This window comes from Myotis nattereri, assembly GCF_964212035.1.
Source record: "Myotis nattereri genome assembly, chromosome: 10".
NCBI classification, from domain to species: Eukaryota; Metazoa; Chordata; class Mammalia; order Chiroptera; family Vespertilionidae; genus Myotis; species Myotis nattereri.
In genome coordinates this window covers 39,251,999-39,275,234 of record NC_138085.1, presented here as the reverse complement: position 1 = coordinate 39,275,234, position 23,236 = coordinate 39,251,999, and the positions used below count along the sequence as shown (strand labels likewise).

Genomic DNA, 23,236 nt, shown 5'->3' with positions numbered 1-23,236 from the left:
TGATTAACTTGCCAAATATTGTCTCAAACATTTTAGTTTTATTAGAGCATAACCTCAACCATTTCACTACAGATTTCTCAGATCAGCAGAGTCCAATGTTAGCATAGCTTGTGTTTCACATCCAGAAAGAAGCCAAGCCCCTCTGGAGTGCACAATCTTATTTATGTGAAGGGATAGGCTTTCCCCTCAATGACTTTTTATTATTTCCTTTCCCAATCTCTGCCTCTGATGGTGAACCCGAGGTATAATAAACTATCATCAGGTTTTGGTAAATTGGCCATTCAGCAAATGGCCTGGTGAGCTGACTGAGAAAATAGGCTTTCCAGAAGCCAGCCTGCCAGCCAACCTCATCAGATCACAGGCAGGGCTTAGCAAATTAGTGTTTCTGCATTACTACCCCACAGACTGCCACCCTCTCACCAAAAACCCTGGCTTTCCTGAGTCCAGCCCCAGCTTCTCCCTAGTGCACCTCTGGGCAGCACACTGCAGTGGTGAAACATCAAGGTGTCTTCCAGGCCTGACATGAAGAGGTCAGCTTCAGGGAGTCCACCCTCCATATACACACATGCTGTACCACCACCCTCAGGGGGCCGCGCTCCCCGTGCTCACCGCCGGCCGGTCTTCCCCAGCACCTGCGCCTCCTTGCGCCGCTGCAGCTCGCCCATGTAGCTGAGGATGCGGCTGTTGCACACCAGCAGGCTCTTGGTGGCCTCCAGAGTCTGCTCGCGCTGGGAACAGGCTGCCAGCAGCTTGCAGGCCCCTTCCCTCATCCGGATCTCGTGGTCCAGCTTTCTCTGCAACTCTGTGTCCTAGCGGGAGTGGGGAGAAGGATGAGGACATGTCAGTCAGGGAACAGGCAGACGCACCCTCTCGTCCCCAAGGGGAGGTTGGGCCCAGGAGAAACTGGCAAGGTGATGTTTCAGATTCCTCATGGGCAAGAGTTAAACCTCAACCTCAGCTGTCCAAGAACAATCAGAGCATCTTGTAAAAACACAGGTGCCCTCATGCCTTTGAAGGGGGGAGTAGACATTTCTTCAGCATCTTTTGAGTACAGCTGGAAAAATCTATGAAAACTACAAACTCACATCATTTGATACAGCTATCCAATATCTACGAGTTTATCGTTATACATGTGGGCAAAGTCATATCCATTGCAGCATGGTTTTAAAACACCAAGATTAAAAGCCCTCAACAGGGCCCTAACCGGTTTGACTCAGTAGATAGAGCGTCGGCCTGTGGACTGAAAGGTCTCAAGTTCAATTCCGGTCAAGGGCATGTGCCTTGGTTGTGGGCACTTCCCCAGTAGGAGGTATGCAGGAGGCAGCTGATCGATGTTTCTCTCTCATCGATGTTTCTAACTATCTCTCTCCCTTCCTCTCTGTAAAAATCAATAAAATATATATATTTTTTAAAAGTCCTCAACAGGGCATTCGTTAAATAAGTTATAGCACACTAGACTTATTGAGGTGGGAGGGGAGTACTTCATAATTATATAAATGCCTAATCACTATGCTATACATATAAAATATAAAATAATATTGAATGTCAACAGTAATTGATAAATTAAAAAATGGGATAGGTAAAAATAAATAAGTTACAGCACATCCCTACCATGGAATATTGCAGACATTAAGAGTGTGCAGATAAATGAAACAATCTTCAAAATATAGGATTGTCCCCAAAAAGTGTGTACACACGCTTTGAATAATAATAAAGGCAGTGTTTCTTAAAATACATTTCATTTTCAAAATTGAGCTATCAGCTATTAAAATGTGTGTACATTTTTTTGGGACACCCTGTATATGAAGTGAGAAAGTAGAACAATATTATAGCATGCTACCATTTGTGTACTAAATATACATGCATTGACACAGACATGTATAAAATAGTAGTGGTTGCAGGACTGGGAGCCAGGAATGGAAAACAGGTTTATGATACTTTATTCATATGTACCCTTCTTTACTACTATGCTATTGGAAATTGTTGCCTTTTTAAAAAATTAAATCTTAAAAATAAAGAAAGTACCAGACTTGCAGAATAAGAATCGTTAAGAGTGGGACAAGCACATTTTTTTGACAATTCCCCCCAGTGATTTTAAGGTGCAACTAGGGCTGAGAACCACCAACTAAAGGGAATGGACACAGACAATAAAGGCCATCCTGGGTTACCCCGAAGACTCAAGCTATGGGGGAGGGGATCATCTACTTGGCAAGGGATCAGTGGAGAAGGAGCATACCACCTACAGAGCTCACCCCATGCACACCCCAAATTAGGGGTTCTGCCACCTGTGGGCACTCTGAGCTTAGAAGGTGAGGACAGAGACCAGGAAGGGGGATGGGAAGGCAGGTGGAGCAGGAGGGCAGGAGCGAGGGCTGAGCAGGCTGTGCACAGGGCCAGACTGGGGCACTGGGTGCGGCACCCGGACTCTCAGGAAACCCTCTTCCCGCAGAAAGGAGCCCTGGAGGTCTTGGCACGGAGCAGAGGAGGGGAGCACCAGTTTGACACAAGAACCCCGAGTCCGAGTCGCAGCCCTGCCAGTCTTAAGACGCTGGGAAGAAACTTATTGAGAAAGCTCTGGGCAATTTGATTAACCCCCCTGAGACTTGGTTTCCCCATCTGTAAAATGAGGATGGAAACAGTTCCCTCCACCTGGGGCTGTGGGGATACAGTGAGGCAGGAAGGCGATGCACCAGCACATGGTACGGTGAAGGATGGGGATGCAGACTTAGTGATGCTCCTTCAGCAGCAGGAGCAGTCACCCAACAAACGCTGGAGTGTCCCTGTGCTGTCCAAGGCTCCATTTAAAATCCAGCTGGGAGGTGAGAGATGCAGACATTAATGGCTGCTCCGGAAGTGCTATGTCATGGCATAAATATGCTCACAGAAAATAGACCCTGTCTGCTTCTGGCTAAGAGATGGGAAGGCTTCAGGAGAAGGTGGCAGACTAACCCCAGTGCAGGGACAGTCAGTCAGTTCGGGAGGCAAGCTGACGGCCGCACTGGGTTGGGAGACAGGTGAAATGTGACCACCCAAACCTGTCTTCTCCCTCACACCAGGCCTCTCCACACCCTGTGCTCTTGCTTCTGTCCCTGGTGGCTCCAGCCTTCGAGTCCCCAAGACCTGAATACCCCAACTTCCCGCTTCCAAAAGCCTTGTCTGGCCTCCCTGCAAATTCTTCCTTCACTATACCGGGGCCGTTGTGCAAAGCCAGCCTCTCATCACCCCTTACCTCAGCACTATCCATGCTTCCCTTCCCGACCCATCAGAAATAAGCCAACCCGGTCCCAAAGCCTCTTCCACCCGGAAGCTCTCCGAGACTACACAGCTCCCCCAAACCCCGCTAGGTCTGTCTGCACCATGGTCCACCTCTGCTAAGCTTCCCCGCTTGCCAACCCCCATCCCATTCTGCATCCAGCTTCTTCCACAAACACCCCAAATGGGGGGGCGGGTGGGGGGAGGAACAGCGGGGAGGGAACAGACAGGCATCCTCAAGGCCCCTCCTGGCTGGCAGCCCAGCCCCAGCACTCACGGATCCTTCCCTAGCCCTGGCCATTGCGCCTGCCACGCAGCCACAGGCAGCGCGCTGGTCTGGAGCCGGCTGCACCGTCTGGCGTCTGGGTGCCCACTCAGAGGCCCCGCCCGCGGCGCTCAGGGCACCGGTGACATCAGCTCCCAACCTCCGCGAGAGCGGCTGAGGGGCTCCCGGGCTCCCGAAGAGCCAGTCGGGTGTACGGAACCTCTGAGAGCGCCCCCTTGTCCTGGAAAGGGCTTAGGGCCACAGCACTCGCTGGAGCTGCAGGAGGCTCCTGGCGGTGCAGCTGCCCTCCAAGGTGACCCCTGGCCTGGGGAGGGGGCGGGGAGAGTATAGGGTGTAAATTGGAGTAACCGGCCGGAGAAGTCCCTGGGCCCAGCCCAGATGACCCTAAGGACCCAGACACCCCTGCTGCGGTCTGCCCACCGCCCTCCAGCCCCAAATCCAGCTTCCCACGGCCTAGATATCCCGGCTCCCACCGCTGGACAGAGCATCTCAGGAATCCCGGCGCAGTCTCTAGATCCCTGTGCTTGCGCCCACCTCCCCACCCACCCCAGGGATGGCTTTTTGTCGCCCCCTCCCCACCCACACACCCCCTCTCCCCAGGGAGGCAGCATTTTCACCAGACTCTCCAGAGAAAGAGCTCAGAGATGGATGTCAACTGGACCTGGGTCAGGCCCCAAGGGGTGAAGGAGGATGAGCAATGAGCAGAAGCCCCAACACACATCAGGCCCCCCAGGGACATCCTTTCCTGTCCCCTCCCCCCGCCCCACCCCCACCCCCCCCTCTGTCCCTGACTTCCTGCTCAGCTTCACCTTCTGTTCCCTTCAGAATCTCCACCAGGGCTCAGCTCAGATCAGCACTCAGGAACTTGACTAGCTATGAGAACATAACCTCTACAGCCCCAGTGTGTAAACAGGGGTTATTCCACCCCCTTCTTCGCATTGCTTGAGGATTAAGTGGGAAAGTTTAACCTCTACCTGGGGCCAACACATATATTTTTTTAAGTATATTTTTTAATTGATTTTGAGAGAGAGAGGAAGGGAGAGAGAGAGAAACATGGATGTGCTTCAATAGGCTGCCTCCTCACAACCCCTACAGGGATCCAGCTGCAGGGGGCATGTGCCCTCACTGTGAATGGAACCAGCAACCTCCTCATGCTCTGGAGGACACTCAGTCAACTGAGCCACACCAACCAGGGTGGGCTCAGCACATGTTTGAAGACATGAAGATCGCCTTTCTTTCACCTCCCCTTTACTTGTAGCTTACATTACCTCTTCCAGAAAATTGTCTTGGATTTATTCTGCCATGACTACCTCTCTTGCCAATCCCTGGCTGGTGTAGCTAAGTGGGTGAGAGTCAACCTATGAACCAGGAGGTCAAGGTCATGGTTCGATTCCCGGTCAGGGAACATGCCCAGGAGGCAGCCGGTGATTCTCTCTCATCATTAATATTTTTATCTCTCTCTCCCTCTCTCTTCCTTTCTGAAATCAATAAATATATTTTTTTTAAAAAAGAAAGAAAATCATAAGAGGAAATACATCAAAAACAAATAAACAAACAAAAACACAATGGGTCTCCCTTGGTGGGGGTACTGCTGAGTTTCATGGAGAAAGAGCACAGCACAGGCTGAAGGAGAGGTGGCAAAAGTGAAACCTAAGCCTCCTCCTCTGTTCCAGAACGTGGGCAGACCTCACATGGAGAAAACCTACATGGTGGGGGTAAGGGGAGGTCGGAATTTAAACATTTCAACATCTAGACCAGCTCTGAGCAATAAAATCTCCTGCAATGATGGAAATAATCAATAGTCATCTAGCACTTGAAATGTGGCTAGAGCTATTAAGGAACTGAATCTTTTATTTCATTTTAATTAAATTGTAATTTTAAATAGCCACATGTAACTAGGAACATGGACATTGCAGAGGACTAGGGATGGCAAACAGGTTTATTTCCCGTGCCAAGACAGGACACTACATAGTGTCAAAATCTCAATGGGCTCATTGGGTAACTTTCTGCATATGAGAAAAGGGTGACCTTCTCCAGGTGAACAAATTAGGTAAAGGTGTCCCCTCCTGATGCAGCCCCAAACCAGGTCAGGACTCTTAACTCTACCTGGTACCCTTATGGAGGAAGCAACCTGCATAATTTTTTGCCAAGGTTGTGCTGAGAAAGATTCCTAGGCCATGATTACCTGGCTGGTGTGACTCAATGGTTGAGCTTTGACCTACGAACCAGGAGGTCACGGTTCGATTCCGATCAGGGCATATGCCCAGGTTATGGGCTCAATCACCAGTAGAGGTTGTGCAGGAGGCAGCCAATCAATGATTTTTTCTCATCATTGATGTTTCTGTCTCTCTCCCTCTCCTTTCCTCTCTAAAATCAATACAAATATACTAAAAAAAGAAGAAGAAAACAGAGTGCTATGATTGACAGGTAATGTCTACTCTGCTCCAGGGAGTGTGTGTGGGGGGAGTGGGGCCAAGAGCGGTGACATGAAATAAATTGCCATTTCTGATCATGACTCTTTAGTCCTGCCTCTGACCTTCCTCAGCAGAAAACCCCTGCCTGGTCCAGGTGGTCAGGTCCACAGACTCCTCCCTCTTCCTCATTCCAGTCCACTGCCACACTGCCCAGTTGCTTAGCCACAGCCTAGGACTCATCCTCGAGTCCTCTCTTTGCCTCACCCCTCACGTCCAATCCATCAGCAAGCCCTGTCAGATCCAGTGCCATCATTTGAAGTCCACCCCCTTCTTGTCTCCACCACGAGCACTCTCATCCGCACCATCAGGTTCACTACCCTGAGGCTGTAACAACCTTTTTTCTGGCGGTCTTCTGCTACCCCACTTCCAACCTTCCTCTCTTCTACCCCCGCCCCAGCCTAGCCTACTCTCAGCAGCCATCACTTTAAAACATTAGATGAGTCATCCCTCTGCTTAAAACCCTTCCATGGGCCAACATCACAGTGAGAGTAAAATCTAAGTGCCCTGGCATGGCCTTCAAGCCCTGCATAATCTGGCCCCTGCCCACGAGCTCAACCCCAGCTACTATGTTCCAGCCACACTGGAACTGGAACTGGAACTCATCCCCATTTAAGGGCCTTTGCGCTTGCTTTGCCCTCTGTCTAGAAAGCTCTTCCTTCATTCTTCACATATCTTCACACCCCCCTGGTCTCAGCTCAAGGGTCTCCTCACGGAGGCCTTCCCTGACCTCTACATCTAATGCTACCCTCACTATACCTCACGCTGTTTATATCTCCATTTTCATCATGATTTCACTGTGAGATTATGTGTTTGCATGTTTATTATCTGTTCCCCAGCAGAATGGACCTTTCCTGTCAGATTCACTTAAGTATATACCATGAACTAGAAAGGAACTTGACATATAGTAAGTGTTCAATAAACGTGTTTAAGAATAACTATATGAATAAATAGCTCGCCCTGACCGGTTTGGCTCAGTGGATAGAGCGTCCCAGGTTCGATTCCGATCAAGGGCATGTACTTTGGTTGCGGGCACATACCCAGTAGGGAGTGTGCAGGAGGCAGCTGATCGATGTTTCTAACTCTCTATCCCTCTCCCTTCCTCTCTGTAAAAAATCAATAAAATATATTTAAATAAATAAATAAATAAATAGCTCCCTGCCATCTCCAGGGTCAGCAAAATCTTTACATCCTGCCCCAGGGCCCCTTCCCCTTCTCCAGGAAGGCCATATCCTTCCTGCAAACCTCTCCCACACTGAACTCCTCTTTTCTTCCCATCTACACCCACCCACAGAGCTTCCATAAGTCGTGTGAAGACAAGACCCCGCTGTCAATAGAACGCTCTGATTGGCAATACTGAGCCTGATCCACACAGCACCCAAGGCAGGGGATACAGAACCACCTGTGCCTCTCCCACTCTGAGCAGGCCTGCCCTCCCCACTCAGCCCCAGGAGGGTTGGGCAGGGCAGAAACTGGGGCTGGGATGCTTGCCAAAGAGGTGCCCTGGGGGTGGGGTTGGGGGTCATTACCTCCAGGCTGAGCGCCATCTGCCGAATGTAGAGCATATTCAGGTCCTCCAGGATGTGCAATCTGTCCTGCATCTCTGTGCCCCCTAGTGCCCCTTCCCTCGTCAACCCCTCCAGAGGGAAGGGGCGGGCCGGCACCACGTTGCCCCACAATTCCTCCTCCCACTGCTCCCCTGGGTCTAGAAAGAGGTGGGCAGCTCTTGGGCAGAGGGCAGAGGGTACTCTGCCCCTCTGCACTCCTGTCAGACCCCTCTGGCTGCTGTGACAAACTTCCTCTGCCTACCGCTGTTGCAGGGCCCTGGCGGGAGCCGGGCATGAAAGGAAAAGAAAGTAAGGTGAGGATAAGTGGGGTCCCAGGAGGGGAGGCCCGCTGCAGAGGGGACTCTGGGCACAGAGTGTCCAGTCTTGCTTTGGTGGCAGCTGTTCTCCCAGCTGTGGAAGAAAAAGGCCCTTTCATTCCGACTCTGGTCCCTCCCCAGCCCCCGCCCACATCCCTGGCGGGTGGACAGAGAATCTGTGTGCCAGGAGGGCCTGAGGGGCAGGCACAGCTGGAAGGGGGCAGGGAGGGGACGCCTCCCTTAGGTTCTGCAGAGTCCGGACGTTTGTCAGGAGCTTGGAGCTTTCTGGAGAGGAATGGAGGTGAGGACCTGGGGGAGTGAGCCAGGCAGTGGGACAAAGGGGTAAATGCGGCCCATCCCCCAGGGCCACTTCTTCCAACTCGGGGCCCCGTCCAGCCCGACCCACCCTAGGCTCACAGTTACCTCGCTTTTCCAGCAGAAGGGAGAAGAGGGAGGGAGAACGGCAGGGGTGTGCCTGCGTGCTGCCGCTGCCCCCGCTCCCCTCTGCGGGCCCCTTCCCTCCCAGACAGGAAACCAGCCCCGATTCCCAGCCAGCTGCAGCTCTGCCCCCCGACCCGCCTCCACCCCAGACCCACGGAGTCACACACCCCAGGGCGGCCGGCCGGCCCGCAGCTCCGCCCCGCTCCTCAACGCCAGACCCTAGGGCTTCTCCCGGGGCCGCCCCAGCGCACAGGCCCCTCCCCCCCCTTTTACCCCCCCACCCCCGCCTCCGGGCCTCACCCCTCACTCTCCCACGCTGGCCCGGGACGGGGTTACTTTTGGGGGACCCGACAAGAGGGCCCTCTCCTCCAAGTTCACTAGCTTCTGAGTCAGAGAAGGCCCGGGACACCGGAACATGCGTGAAAGGGCCTTTGTTCTGGGCAGGCTGCGGTGGGGGGGGGGGGGGGGCCCGCAGGAGCCCGGCCTGGAATCCCGGCCCGAGGGTGGGAGTAAGGCCCCTCACTTAACTCTTCCAGGCCCAGCAGTGAAGGACAGCTGCCCTTGGGCAGCCCCCTGGCTGTGCCCACTCCCCGCGCAGCCCCTCCCGAACCTCGTTAGGGAGTTACAAGTGGGGTTCAGACCTTGCATCGCGGAGAGCGCTGGGCCCGGGAGGAAACTGTCAGACTAAAGACTGAACTCCTCTCGGGCCCAGGAAAGGAGGCTGATAGTCTGGGTGTGGGAATAGTCCCTGACCATTATAGAGGGACCACACACGCGGGCGCACACACACGCACACGCACACACACTCCCAGCCCTGCAGCCGCACAGAGGGGTGACTGGGAAGTGCCTGGGCGAAGGGGCCAACCGGGCTGACAGTGGAGACTGAGGGTGGAGAGGGGGCTGGCGCCCAGGGGGAAGGTCCAAGCTGCTGGGCCTAGCTGCCCACCACCCTTTGCCCGGGGATGCCGGGAGATGCCAGATACATTTTGGGAATCGAGCCTGGGACCCCTTAAATTGAGACCAACCGAAGCTCGTCCCGACAGAGGCAGATCATCCCAACTGGGCCAGGGAGTCTGGGGTGGCACAGGTCCGATGAACGTGCGGACACTGGGTCTGCGCCCGACTTTTAAAGCCAGCAAGCCCCAGCCGGTTCGGCTCAGTGCATAGAGCGCCGGCCTGCGGACTGAAGGGTCCCGGGTCCATTCCGGTCAGGGGCACACGCCCGGTTGCAGGCTCGCTCCCCAAGAGCGTGCGGGAGGCAGCAGAGCAACGATTCTCTCTTATCATTGATGTTTCTCTCCCTCCCCTTTCCTCTCTGAAATTAATAAAAACACGCTTTTTAAAAGTCAACAAGCACGGGTTTGGACGCGGCGGCGGCGTCCCCGCCCCTCCGGCGTGCGCGCGGGCGGGGGCCACACGGCTGGCCCCGGGAGCTCCGGCGGCGGAGGGCGGGGGGCGCGGGGTCTCACCTCGGGGGGGTCGCTGAAGAGGCTGAGTCGGAAGCGGCCGCGCTTGAACTCCATCTCCAAGGCGGAGCCCCTGGCCACCGTGACCCGGCTCCGGTGGTTTCGAGAGAACATGCTGGCGGCTGGGCGCGTTGGCCCGTCCAGTGCGCCCCCCGCGCCACCGCTCTCCGCCGGGTCTCGTCGGCTTCGGTCCCTCGACGCCCGCCCGCCGGTCCCGCCGGGAAGCTCCGCGGCCGGTTCCCAAACTCCGCCCCCGGAGACAATACCTGGGCCGGGCAGGGCGCGGCCCCCTCCTCTTCCACCCCCGCCAAAGGCCCGTTCGGTGGGGCCGGTTCCGGGGCGCCCTCGCCACCCTAGCTCAGCCCCTCCCGAGCAAGCCTGGCCCGACAGCCCGACAGCCCGTCCGCCCGCGGACCCCGCACCTCCGGAGCACTGCGGGGGCGCACAGTCCCTTCCGGCCGGGGTCCGGGCGCCACACCTGGGCGAGGGGAGGGCCAAGGGAAGCCCCGCCCCCAGCCGCCCCCACCTGGCACGCCTGGCTACTTGCGCATGGAAAATCCCGGCCCCACGTGGATCGCCCGGGGCGCAGGCATCTCCAGCCTAATCTCACCTGTCAGCAGCTTCCCAGCAGACCCTTTCGACTTCCCACAGTCCCAAATATTCCTTCTTTGTCGCCTTCCTTTGTTAGGCTTCCTCCCAACTATCCTGCCTTCCCTAACGGCCACAAGTCAAGGGGCACGGCTAGGAAACCTGTTCTGGCACTTCCTAACTGACGCCCTGACTCAGAAAGACGTTTAACTTTCTGGGCTTCTGTTTTCGTATCTGCTCAATGGAGATGCAGTAATTATCCCCAGGTGGCTATGGGAATTACGTATGACAGTGAGGGTAAAATGCCCAGCGTTGTGCCTGGCGCAGCACAAGTGCCCCTTAAGTGGAGCTAAGAAGAAAAGGGAGCAGGTGCAGCGCCCTCGTGCCCTTGGAGGGGGCACCAGCGACCTCAGCTCCCTGGACCCAGACCTTAAGAGCCTTAAGAAGGGGAGGATATAGCAGCATCCATAGTGGGTATCTCCCAACTGTTTTTGCTGGGTCAGCTGAGGCAGGATTACCACTCTCTGCCTCTGCAGAAAAAGGGGGCCCTTCCTCACCCCCAGAGAGCCCGGTTAGAGAGAAGGAAATGGCAGAGGATGGACTTGCTGACCACACATGAGGAGTCTCCTGGGGACCGGAGAACTTACTGGGAGAACTTGAGAGAGAGAGGGAGGGGGCTCCATAGCACATGGGCTGGAGCCAGAAAAATGCCTGCCTTTGGCTTTAGAGAGCCCAGGTTAGCACAGCTCTGCTACGGCAAATTATTCAATACCAGAGGCCCAGTGCACAAAATTGGTGCTTGGGTAGGGTCCCTAGCGGCTGCTGGCCAGGGCCTTCCTTCTTCCCCACCGCCCCCTGGTGATCAGCGCACATCATAGTGAGCAATAGAACTCCCAGTCTCCTGGTTGAACTCCTGGGAACACTTTGCATATTAGCCTTTTATATATATAGATTCTTTTAGAAAACCTGAATTAAAATTACTTCAGCAAAAGGGGAAATTTATTATTTTAAGGAACTAAAATGGCAGAAGAGGTCAGGCTTTGGATGTGGCTTGACCCAGGCATTCATTTGGTGTCAAGAGATCCCATCTCTTCCAATCATCTCGCTCTTCTTTCCTCCATGTTGACGTCACTCTCTACAGCAGTGGTTCTCAACCTTCCTAATGCTGCGACCCTTTAACACAGCTCCTCATGTTGTGGTGACCCCCAATTCCATTGTTACAAATTGAACATAATTAAAGCAGAGTAATTAATCACAAAAACAATATGTAATTATATATGTGTTTTCCGGTGGTCTTAGGCAACCCCTGTGAAAGGGTCTTTGACCCCCAAAGGGGTCGCGACCCACAGGTTGAGAACTGCTGCTCTATAGCATAGCAAGATGGTTGAAAAAGAATTCTGGGTCCATATCTTTTTAGAGTAAAGGGAGATAAATGGTGACAGGAGGAGACCTGAGTTTTGGTGGTAAACACACAATAAATTAAAATTCTTATTTAAAAACACATAGAGCCTAGCTGGTGTGTCTCAGTGGGTGAGCATCAACCTATACTAGGAGGTCATGGTTGGATTCCCAGTCAGGGCACATGCCAGGGTTGTAGGCTCTATCCCCAGTAGGGGGCGTGCAGGAGGCATCTGATCCATGATTCTCATTGATGTTTCTATCCCTCTTTCTGTCTCCCTTCCTCTCTCTGAAATTTAAAAAAACAACAACACACACACAACATAAAAACACTCCTAATCCTACCTTTTAAAAATAATATAAAGTTAAAAAAATTAATCAGTAAAAATGCCTTCCCCACCATCACAGAGAAATGCCAGGATAGTATGGTACCTCACACTGGCTCATGAGAGACAACTGCTGAATTGTCCAGAATTGTGCATTTCAGTTGTTACAGGTTTAATTAAAATTTAAATTAAAAATTCACAACTAAATAAACTTAAATTTATTTATTTAATTGATTTTAAAGAGGGGAATGGGGGTGGAGGGGAAACATCCATAAGTTGCCATGACCTGGAATTGAACCACCACAGTTTGGTATATGGGATGACACTCTCCAGTGGTCGGCAAACTCATTAGTCAACAGAGCCAAATATCAACAGTACAACGACTGAAGTTTCTTTTGAGAGCCAAATTTTTTAAACTTAAACTATATAGGTAGGTACATTGTTATTAACTTAATTAGGGTACTCCTAAGGCTTAGGAAGAGACACACTCAAGGGGCCAAAGAGCCACGTATGGCTCGCGAGCTGCAGTTTGCCGACCACGGCTCTAACCAACTGAGCCATACCAGCCAGAGCTAAATAAATTTCATTAAAACAACGTGAGCTCTGGTCGTTGTGGCTCTGTGGTTAGAGTATCAGTCCAAGAACTGACGGATCTCAGATCCCTGGGCACATACCTGGGTTGTAGGTTCAATCCCTACAGGTTGGGGCGACTTAGGGAGGCAACCAATCCATGTGTCTTTCACCTCTCTCTCTTTCTTTCCCTCCCTATTTCCCTCCCTTTTGGAAATCAATGGAAAAAAATATTTTGGGGTGAGGGTTAACAAAGTAAATTAATTAATTAATTAAAGCAAAACCCACTGTCTCCTAATTATTTTACTGCATTTTCCTATTACCTCTTGAGGTTGTTTACATCTATAGTATCTGTTTGGTGCAATTGCTATGTAATGGTGACCTACTGCACACCTCCTCCCAGCTCTGTCTTGACTCACATTTGAAGCTGGCCATGGTGGAAGAGCTATTTACACAACAGAAATAGGTGAACACTATAAATAAGGGCCCAGACGCACACCCCGGAGTTTGTGTTAAACATTTACCAGCATGGTTTGGTGCATAATCTTTCCAACCTTTTCTTTAGCTTATGACTCAATCTCTAGTAGGAGGCTGCAGATCTCCAACTATGAAGTAGATATTGGGGGGAAGGAGGTGTTGGTCACTCAGGGTTCAAATAATCTTCCTATTTCTGCACAGCCCCCTACTGTGGATAATATTAGCAAGTTAAGGCTCTACCCTCTTTCTGGCTGGCAGCTGTAGGACATTCATCCTCCCTCCCACGCTTCAGAGCCCAGAGGTAGGCACTTCGCCTAAGCCAACCAACTGAAATGCTCCCAACTGGACTTTGAATCTTGAATGAGTGAAAACAGGATCCAGGGGAGTCCAGTTATCATTACTGCACCTGCAGCCCATGAGGAGTGGGAAACCCTCACCAGAAGATGCCTGAGGTGGGAATTTGGTGTGACCTGGTGTAACCTCAGCAATGTGTTCTTCCTGCCTAGCCTCCCTTGGTTCCCACCCCTTATCCAGGAAAAGTACAAGATGAGCCCAAATCATTCTGTAGTGCAAGGAAGTAAAAAAAAAAAAGTGCTCAAAATATGATGGAGACATGTCAAAAGGACACAGAAGCCATCTTAAAGAAATGCCCACTGACAAATCTGAGACAAATTTGAGCATAAAATAAATAATGATGGTAATGTATTACAACCTGCTGACTGAAACAGGAATCCTTACTGATATAAATAAATACACATGTAAATGAATGTAAGAAGAGAAAGCTCTTCTTCACAGTAGAACGCCAACTTCACAGTAGATGGAATAATGGAAGTAAAAAGATTATTACACCATTTGGCTATTGTTAAAGTGGTGTGTGTTGATTTATACTGTATTTATCAATGGATACTAAGCCTTGACATATACCATTTTCTCCCTTACCCCATTATCATTCCTTTTCTAATTAATCTGAGAACAAATTGTAGACATGATATTATTTCAATCTTAAATATTTCAGTCTTTTTCTCAAAACAAGTGCACTGTTCTACAACCTTGGTGCCACCCTCCCAATCCGGAAATTAACATCGATACAGCACTGCTGTCTAACCCACAGACCCCGCTCAAATTTCACCAACTGCCCAATGTTATCTTTTCCTTTCTAGCCCAGAATCCAAATTCAGGATCATGCATTACTTTTACTTATCATGGTAGGTGGAGGTTTGATGAACAGCATATTAGTTTCAGAGTATTTTCCCCAGAAAATACTCATTAATTACAAAGGTGAAAATGGTGACTTTAGCCCTGACTGGTTTGGCTCAGTGGATAGAGCGTCGGTCTGCGGACTGAGAGGTCCCAGGTTCGATTCCAGTCAAGGGCATGTACCTTGGTTGCGGACACATCCCCAGTAGGGGGTGTGCACGAGGCAGCTGATCGATGTTCCTCTCTCATCGATGTTTCTAACTCTCTATCCTTCTCCCTTCCTCTCTGTAAAAAATCAATAAAATACATATATAAAAAAAATGGTGACTTTATAGTGAAGAAAAGTGACAGATACCGCCTTGACCAGGTGGTCAAGTTTAGTATCATCAATAGTGGGGTAGGCTGACATCATGGGCCTCCTGAGGCCAGACTCTGAAAAGAATACACCATAATCATTTTTTGTGTAGTACTCCTACCGAGAAGTTACGGGTCTAGATATAATGAAACACCAGATGGATCCAGGTTGAGGGACATCCTACAGAGTCACAGGCCTGTACTCTATAACCGCCAAGGACACAAAAGAAATGTTCCAGATTAAAGCATATCAAAGAGTTTGGCCAGTGTAGCTCAGTGGTTGAGTGTTGACCCATGAACCAGGATGTCATGGGTCAACTCTTGGTCAGGGCACAGGCCCGGGTTGCAGGCTCAATCCCTGAATAGGAGGCATGCAGGAGGCAGCGGATCAATGATTCTCATCATTGATGTTTGCATCCCTCTTTCCCTCTCCTTTCCTCTCTCTGAAATCAATAAAAACATATTTTTTTAAAGGGGTTGGGGGCTGGCGGGTTTGGCTCAATGAATAGAGCGTAGGCCTAAGGATTGAAAGATCCTGGGTTCCATTCCAGTCAAGAGCATGTACTTCGGTTGCAGGCTTGATCCCTGGCCCTAGTCGGGGCGCATGCAGGAGGCAACCAAGCAATGTGTCTCTCACATCATTGATGTTTCTCTCTCTCTCTCCCTCTCCTTTCCTCTCTGAAATCAATAAAAACATATTTTTTTTAAATAAAATAAAATAAGTAAAAGGTGGGGGAGGGGGAGCAGATCAGAGACATGATAAGTAAAAGTAATGCATGATCCTGAATTTGGATTCTGGGCTAGAAAGGAAAAGGTAACGTTGGGCAGTTGGTGAAATTTGAGCGGGGTCTGTGGGTTAGACAGCAGTGCTGTATTGATGTTAATTTCTGGATTGGGAGGGTGGCACCAAGGTTGTAGGACAGTGTACTTGTTTTGAGAAAAACACAGTGAAATATTTAAGGTTGAAATAGTATCATGTCTACAGATTTGTTCTCAGATTAATTAGAAAAGGAATGATAATGGGGTAAGGGAGAAAATGGTATATGTCAACAACGGAACAATCTACTTAAGGAGATAAAGTTCTTTGTACCCTTCTTGAAACTTTTCTCTGAGTTTGAAATTATTTCAAAATAAATTATATTTAAAAAATAAGGCCAAGAACTCTTTCAGCAGAAGTTTTTCCTTTCCGCCTACAAACCTGCTCAAATCTCTGCCACTCTAAACAAAGCAAAACTAAAAACAAAGTCATGAAGCCAGTGGCTGCTTGCTGCCGCCATTTCCTCCCGGCAGGATATCAGGATGTGGAGGAAACACCACTGGACCCAGTATCAGGAAGCCTCGGTTTGAGGCTGGCTCTGCCACTCCTTAGCTACGTGACTTTGGCCAAATCATTTAACTTCTCTGAGCCTCAGTTTCCTCATGAGGGAACAACAGCATCTTCCTTAGGGAGCTGCCCTGGGGATCAAGGGAGAGCAGGGATATAAAAGCAGGTTATCAACTCTAATTCTAACTACAGGTGACTCCTCATTTTAACTTCTGGTGATACAGGACTATTGTCCTCACATCCTGCTAGAATGTATCCTGCTCTTAAAGTTCAGCCTGCCCTTTGCAGAACTGTACACAGCTGATCATAGCCTTTCCCTGGCGATACCCTTTGCCCTTGCGTGCCTTTCTTGCCTCTCTTGACCTCCTCTTCTCAACATAGCCTCTTCTCCTTCTGCCTGCCCAGCCAGGACAGGTGCCCACTCAGGTCTGTTCCCAATCCTTTTCTCTCCATCTACTTGCTCATTTTGGAATGTCTATGTTCCCAGCTTTTTAGGGACCTCCATTATTATGCTGATGACACCCACCACTCAACCTTCTGCACTGGCTTCTTCTCTCAGTGGTCCATCTTATTTGGGCATTCCCACAGGCAGTTCAAATGTACTGTAGGTGCCCTAGCCTGTTTTGCTCAGTGGGTAGAGCGTCAGCCTACAGACCGAAGGGTCCCAGGTTCGATTCTGGTCAAGGGCACATGCCCGGGTTGTGGCTCGATCCCCAGTAGGGGAAGTGCAGGAGGCAGCCAGTTTCTATCTCTCCCTCTCCCTTCCTCTCTGAAATCAATAAAAATATAAAATAAATAAATAAATAATAACTTCATTTAAAAATCTACCTTAGGCAACACTAAATGTTCCCTTCTTACTTGCTTCTGTCCCTATATTATCTTTATTTAAAACACCTTGCTCCCAAAAAATATTTGGGCTAGAAATGTAGTTGTTTACTATTCTTGTTGTTGTGTGCTTATTGAACATCTATGTGCCAGATACGACCCTAGGTACTTTGCATTCTTGATTTGCTTTACCCCTTGAAAAAGCCCTATGAAGTAGATAGATCCTAATTCATTCGATCTTACAAAGCTGGAATCTGAGGTTCAGAAAGCTTAAATAACCTTGAGCCCAAGGTTACATAAGTAACAAGTAATAGAACTGGGATTTGATACTAGGCTTGTCTTACTCTTAATATTAATCACTTTCGCCCAGCTGGTGTGGTTCAGTGGTTGAGCATAGACCTGAGCACTGGTTCTATTCCCCACAGGGCACATGACGGGTTTCCGAGCTTGATCCCCGACAGGGGATGTACAGGGAGCAGCAGATCAGTGTTTCTATCTCTCTTTCCCTCTCCTTTCCCCTCTCTCTAAAAATCAATAAAAAACATTTTAAAAATATCAATCACTATATTACATTGACTTCTTCCTGATGGAATTCCCATATATAATTGCTCATTGATTCCTTTTCATTTTTATCAAGGAGATATCTCTTGAATCAGTTCTTTGTTCACTGCTGCTACCTTGTTCACATACACAGCTCAGACTTATTTAAATATATGTATACTAGAGGCCTGTTGCACAAAAATTTGTGCACTCGGGGGGGAGGAGGGTCCCTCAGCCCGGCCTATGTCCTCTCGCAGTCTGGGACCCCTCGGGAGATAACGACCTGCTGGCTTAGGCCTGCTCCCGGGTGGCAGAGGGCAAGCCCAATCCCTAGGTGCAGCCCCTGGTCGGGCTTAGAGCAGGGCCAATTGGGGAGTTGGGGCGCCACCCCCTGTCATGCACAGAGCAGGGCGGATTGGGAGTTGCGATGCCACCCTCAGTCACGCTCAGGGTAGGGCCGATTGGGGGGTTGGGGCACCGTCCCCTGTCACACTCAAGGCAGGGTCGATGGGGAGGTTGCGGCGCCACCCCCTGTCACGCACAGAGCAGGGCCAATCAGGGGGTTGGGGCACTGCCCCCTGTCACTCACAGAGCAGGGCCCATCAGGGGGGTTGGAGCTCCGTACCCTGTCACGCACAGAGCAGGGCCCATCAGGGGGTTGGGGCGCCGCCCTCTATCACCCACAGAGCAGGGCCGATCAGGGGGTTGGGGCGCTGCCACTGTCACACTCAGGGCAGGGCCGATGGGGAGGTTATGGCTCTACCCTGTCACACACAGAGCAGGGCCCCTTGGGGGGGGGGGGGGTTGGGGCGCCGCACCCAGTCACACACAGAGCTGCAGGGCGATCAGGGGGTTGGGGAGCTCCTCCCTATCAGGCATAGAGCAGGGCTGATCAGGGGGTTGGGGCGCCTTCCCCTGTGGATAGGGAGGTTGTGGACCCAACCCCTGTCACACACAGAACCGCAGGGCGATCAGGGGGTTTGGGCGCTGCCCCCTGTCATGCTGATCCTGGTGCCGGGAGGCCTCGCGGCTCCGCTGATCCCGGTGCTGGGAGGCATATTACCCTTTTACTATATAGGGTAGAGGCCTGGTGCACGGGTGGGTGCCGGCTGGTTTGCCCTGAAGGGCATCCTGGATCAGGGTGGGGGTCCCCACTGGGATGCCTGGCCAGCCTGGGTGAGGGGATGATGGCTGTTTGCAGCTGGTCACACATCCTTCAGGGTGGGGGTCCCCACTGGGGTGCCTGGCCAGTCTGGGTTAGGGGCTGAGGGCTTTCAGGCTGGGGGTGACTGAAGCTCCCAACCGCTCCTTTCTTTCTTTCTTTCTTTTTTTTATTCTGGGCCAGCTTTAGCTTTGAGGCTTGGCTCCAGCTCTTAGGCCTCCACTGCTGAAAGTAGGTTTCTGGCCTTTGCTTACAATGTTGCGATCCTGCTGGCTGAAGCCGGGCGGACTAAAGCAGGTTTCTGGGGTTTTGTTTAGCTTCTATATTTGTTACATAGTTGCTTAGAGTTGCAGCTCAGAGGCCTGCAGCGGCAGGCGGGGAACGTTGGAGTCCTCTGTCACTGAAGCAAGCAAGCCTCATGTTAGTTTCAAGCTGCCTGGCTGCCGGCAGCCATCTTGGCTGGCAGTTAATTTGCATATCTCGCTGATTAGCCAATGGGAAGGGTAGTGGTCGTATGCCAATTACCATGTTTCTCTTTTATTAGATAGGATAGGTGGTAATTATTTCTAATTATAATTTTGATATACACTGGCTGTAAGAAAATTCCTTACAGATCTGGGTAGTGAAAGTTCTCCAACCCAACTTCTAAAGATAAGCACCATTAACAGTATAGTATACACTCCTTGATTTTTTTCTATATATATATATATATATATAGTAGCATATTATGTCTTTAAAATTTTTTTTAATTGATTTTTAGAGAGGATGGGAGAGAGAGAGAGAGAGAGAAAGAAACACATCGATATGAATTGGCTGTTCCCGATCTCGGGATCTGACCAGAAATCTAACCCACCACCTTCTATTACACTGGATGAGTCCCAACCAACTAAGCCACACCAGCCAGTTACTATGTCTTTTAAATGGAATCACATCATCTTGAAACTTGCTTTATTTCCTATATCAACACACACAGAGCTACCTTGTGTTTTTTAAATTAGTTTAAACATACACATTTTATACAAAATTTAATAGCCACAAAAGGGTATTTTACGAAAAACAAGCCTCCCTTCAGCCACCCATCCGTTTCTTGGGTAGCCTTCTGGGGCCTCGTTTCTTTTAATAGCAACATAGCCTCCCATTGTATGGATGTTCCAAATCCATATACCAACTTACTTTGGTGTTTCAACAGATTGTTTGCAATGCTATTACCTACTAGAATCTACATTCCATGTCAATCTTATCAATTACTTATCACTCTAATTTTTTTAGCAACATGGTGCCCCACATTGCACAGATGCACCATAATTCATTTATCCATTTCCCTACTGATGAGAACTTAGGCTTAAACACTAAGCATTTGCCCTGCTCGTAGGACTTGTGCTGTTAAGCACTTCTGCGATTTGGCGGGCACTCTAGTTTATGTACCGAGCTATGAGCTAGCTCCTCGAAGTCAGAGGAGAGTGTCCACATTCATCCTGGTGTCCTCACTGCCTAGCCCCGAACTTGGCCGGGAGCATACGCTCACGACGCTGGAGTGTAATAGTCACACCGCCCGCACTGGCACCGGTTCTGCCACGGAGAGACGGAACGAAAGCGAAGCCGAGCCTTTTGAATTGTCCCAGACTGAGGGGCCGGAACTTTGGTTGGGAGGATCGTTGTTTCTCAGGGACGATTCTAGCGCCAATGTGTACCCCGCACAAACATGGTTGCTACGCACCGGAAGTACCGGTTATTTTGCTGGAATCGGTTCTTCCGCGGGGCGGAAGAGGCATGTCTGCCTGTTCCCTGATCATTTCCAGCCCCCTTTCCTAGCAGGAACCCATGAGTAAGCTGTGGCGGCGCGGGAGCACCTCTGGGGCTATGGAGGCCCCTGAGCCAGGTAAGCGCGGGTCGATAGAGCAACTTAGGAGTTCCTTCGCAGAAAAGGAGTTCCTTTCTCGCTTCTCGGAGCTTTCAAGGTACTTGGCCACAGGTGGGAGGAGAAAGGCGGGGCTGTTGCTATGGTAACAGCGAGTACCGCGGGAAGAGTGGGAACCCTTAGGGAAACTGGGCTCTTCTGGGCTCTCACTACCCCACTCCTGCCTCACACCGATGACAGGCTCTCCTTCCGCAGGGGAGGCGCTGGAGTTGAGTCTGGCGGGTGCCCACGGCCACGGAGTGCACAAGAAAAAGCACAAGAAGCACAAGAAGAAACACAAGAAAAAACACCATCAGGAAGAGGAAGCTGGGCCCACGCAGCCGTCTCCTGCCAAGCCCCAGCTCAAACTCAAAATCAAGCTGGGTGGGCAGGTCCTGGGCACCAAGAGGTGAGGCCAAGGGAATCGAGGTTTTACTTGGGGAACTTTAGAAGGAGGCAAAGAAAAGAGACGCTGGCTGGGCTTTCCAGAAGATAGAGTGGACACGGTGACTTGGGGGCCCAGGAAGAACCTGGAGGGTGTGGGGACAGCTGGAGGTAGCTCCTGAGCGGAAGGAAGATACTTGCCCCGCTTACAGAGTGGTGTTGCTTCTCTGCAGTGTTCCTACCTTCACTGTGATCCCTGAGGGGCCCCGGTCCCCCTCTCCCCTTATGGTTGTGGACAATGAAGAGGAACCAATGGAAGGAGTCCCCCTTGAGCAGTACCGTGCCTGGCTGGGTGAGAAGGAGCTGGAGGTGGGGAAACAGGGTTCCTCATTATACCTGATGAAAGGGAGGAGGTTACTTCTGAGGAGGGAGGGAATTTTGAGTACTAACTTGGCCACATTCGGGTGCCCCACCTGAACAATTCTACTTTTCTCTCTCCAGATGAAGATAGTAATTTGTCCCCCTCCCCACTTCGAGATTTGTCGGGGGACTTAGGGGGTCAGGAGGAAGAGGAGGAACAGAGGTGGCTGGATGCCCTGGAGAAGGGGGAGCTAGATGACAATGGGGATCTCAAGAAGGAGATCAATGAACGGCTGCTCACTGCTCGACAGGTAAATTGGTTCATTCTTCATTCAGTTACCAGATATTTAGAGAGGACCTTCCATGTCCCAAGAACTTTGCTGGGCATTGGGCAATCACTGATGGAGAAAAGACACTTTACTGTTCTCATGGAGCTGGTATTCATGTGTGTGTAGGTAAATAAGGAAATAATCTTGAAAAGCAGTTTATAAAAAAAAAAATAGGGTGATGAAACAGAAAGTGGTAGGAAAGAAACATTAGATAGGGAGGGAAGACCTCTTTGAAGAGCTAACATTTCCAGTACCAGAGGAGCTTTGGTCTGGCATTGAGCACTTGTCTAATTGATGCTTCAATGAGATAAAGATTTAACAACAAACAGAAGTCCTCAGAAATATGGTGCAGAGAATTTGGTACACAAGGCAGGCAGGTAACATTACTGATACTTTTCCCCTTGAGCGTCAAGGACCTAAAGCTGAAAGTCTGGAGACCCGGGGGGAGGAGGCAGTAGTAAGGGCTCCTGGAAAGGGCACTCATCCCACCCTCCTCCCAAGGCCTTGTGACCCTAGCTTTCCACGTGCCCTCCTGGCCCTTCCTGCAGACCTCGCTTCTCCATTTCCTGATTTTCTGACACCACCTGTCTCTCCCCAGCGAGCTATGCTCCAGAAGGCGCAGAGTCAGCCTTCCCCGATGCTGCCGCTGCCTGTGGCTGGGGGCTGCCCGGCCCCCGCCCTCACCGAGGAGATGCTGCTGAAGCGCGAGGAGCGGGCTCGTAAGAGGCGGCTGCAGGCGGCGCGGCGGGCGGAGGAGCACAAGAACCAGACTATCGAGCGCCTCACCAAGACGGCAGCGCCCAGCGGGCGTGGGGGCCGAGGGGCCGCGAGGGGGGAGCGGCGGGGAGGACGGGCCGCGGCCCCGGCCCCCATGGTGCGCTACAGCAGCGGGGCACAGGGGTCCACCCTTTCCTTCCCACCTGGCGTCCCCACCCCCGCACCAGTGTCTCAGCGGCCACCCCCGCCTGGCCCTCCTCCGCGGTGTTCGGTCCCTGGCTGTCCGCACCCGCGCCGCTACGCCTGCTCCCGCACAGGCCAGGCACTCTGCAGCCTGCAGTGCTACCGCATCAACCTGCAGATGCGCCTGGGGAGACCCGAAGGCCCCGGGTCCCCCCTTTTGGCCACTTAAGGCCCGTAACCAGGACTCTGTACCCTCCCCCCTGCCCGATTCAGTGTCTTCCTTATTAAATGTTATCCGGGGCCTCGACTTGTACCGAGTTTACAGAATTGAGTGTATGGGGTGTGGGAAGCCAATTCCCTGTCCACACATACTGCCCCCATCAGAGCTGCGCTCACGCCTCGGAAACGTCCGTCAAGCCCGGGCACAGGAAGGCTGGCCGCTGGCGCTCAGACTCCGCCGACTTTGGGGACTCCCACCTCTTCCAGCGGGATTACCTGACGTGATCGGGCATTTGGCGTCATTCCAGGAAACAGGACTCAAGCCAATCAGAGGGGAGCTTGCTCTCCTGGGCGGCCGTTCATTGGTTGACAACTTGAAGCCTGTTCTGTTGTCCACGTTGGCTATTGTCGCTGTCAGTCAGGGCCGTGGGTCGAACCTTACCCCACTCTTTGTCTGGGAGAGCGCTTGTTGTCTGGGAGAGTGGCAGGGGCGCTGCTGTGGATTGGTCACCAGCAAAAGCCTCCGATCCGATCCTATTGGCCCGTTCGCCGGAGGGCGATGCTGATTGGTAGGACGGAGCAACCTGGCTCCTAGTTGGCAGAGCT

General features: G+C 51.4%; 2 protein-coding genes across 11 annotated transcripts in view; one reads left to right on the top strand and one right to left on the bottom strand.

Moving 5' to 3' along the window:
• Positions 1–23,105, bottom strand: part of RTKN (rhotekin) — a gene marked incomplete at its 3' end in the record, with an annotated part of 28,811 nt that extends 5,706 nt beyond the window's left edge. For 3 of the 10 annotated variants that reach the window (XM_081101066.1, XM_081101068.1, XM_081101062.1), the window contains exons 1-2: positions 3,530–3,644; positions 610–809 (exon numbers count right to left, since the gene is read on the bottom strand). In XM_081101066.1, the coding sequence (XP_080957192.1) occupies positions 610–809; positions 3,530–3,553 (224 nt within the window). In that variant the 5' untranslated portion in view covers positions 3,554–3,644. Of the gene's footprint in view, positions 1–609; positions 810–3,529; positions 3,645–7,538; positions 7,843–8,614; positions 8,700–9,783; positions 10,033–22,906 lie in introns of those variants that run through there. The other 7 variants (XM_081101064.1, XM_081101069.1, XM_081101063.1 and 4 more) reach the window with 6 other exon arrangements.
• Positions 20,333–22,718, top strand: INO80B (INO80 complex subunit B). Its single transcript, XM_081100505.1, has 5 exons — positions 20,333–20,420; positions 20,655–20,847; positions 21,056–21,174; positions 21,324–21,493; positions 22,110–22,718. Exons 1-5 carry the CDS (start codon positions 20,363–20,365, stop codon positions 22,638–22,640), a joined length of 1,071 nt encoding a protein of 356 aa, XP_080956631.1. The 5' UTR covers positions 20,333–20,362; the 3' UTR covers positions 22,641–22,718.
• Positions 23,106–23,236: the final 131 nt, after the last annotated feature.

Bases quoted from the DNA above. Each gene is read 5' to 3' on its own strand.
- INO80B (XM_081100505.1), top strand. From the start codon at position 20,363: ATGAGTAAGCTGTGGCGGCGCGGGAGCACCTCTGGGGCTATGGAGGCC. The intron at 20,848-21,055 runs GTGAGGCCAAGG...GCTTCTCTGCAG, and splicing joins CAGGTCCTGGGCACCAAGAG to TGTTCCTACCTTCACTGTGA. The intron at 21,175-21,323 runs GTGAGAAGGAGC...TTCTCTCTCCAG, and splicing joins GCAGTACCGTGCCTGGCTGG to ATGAAGATAGTAATTTGTCC.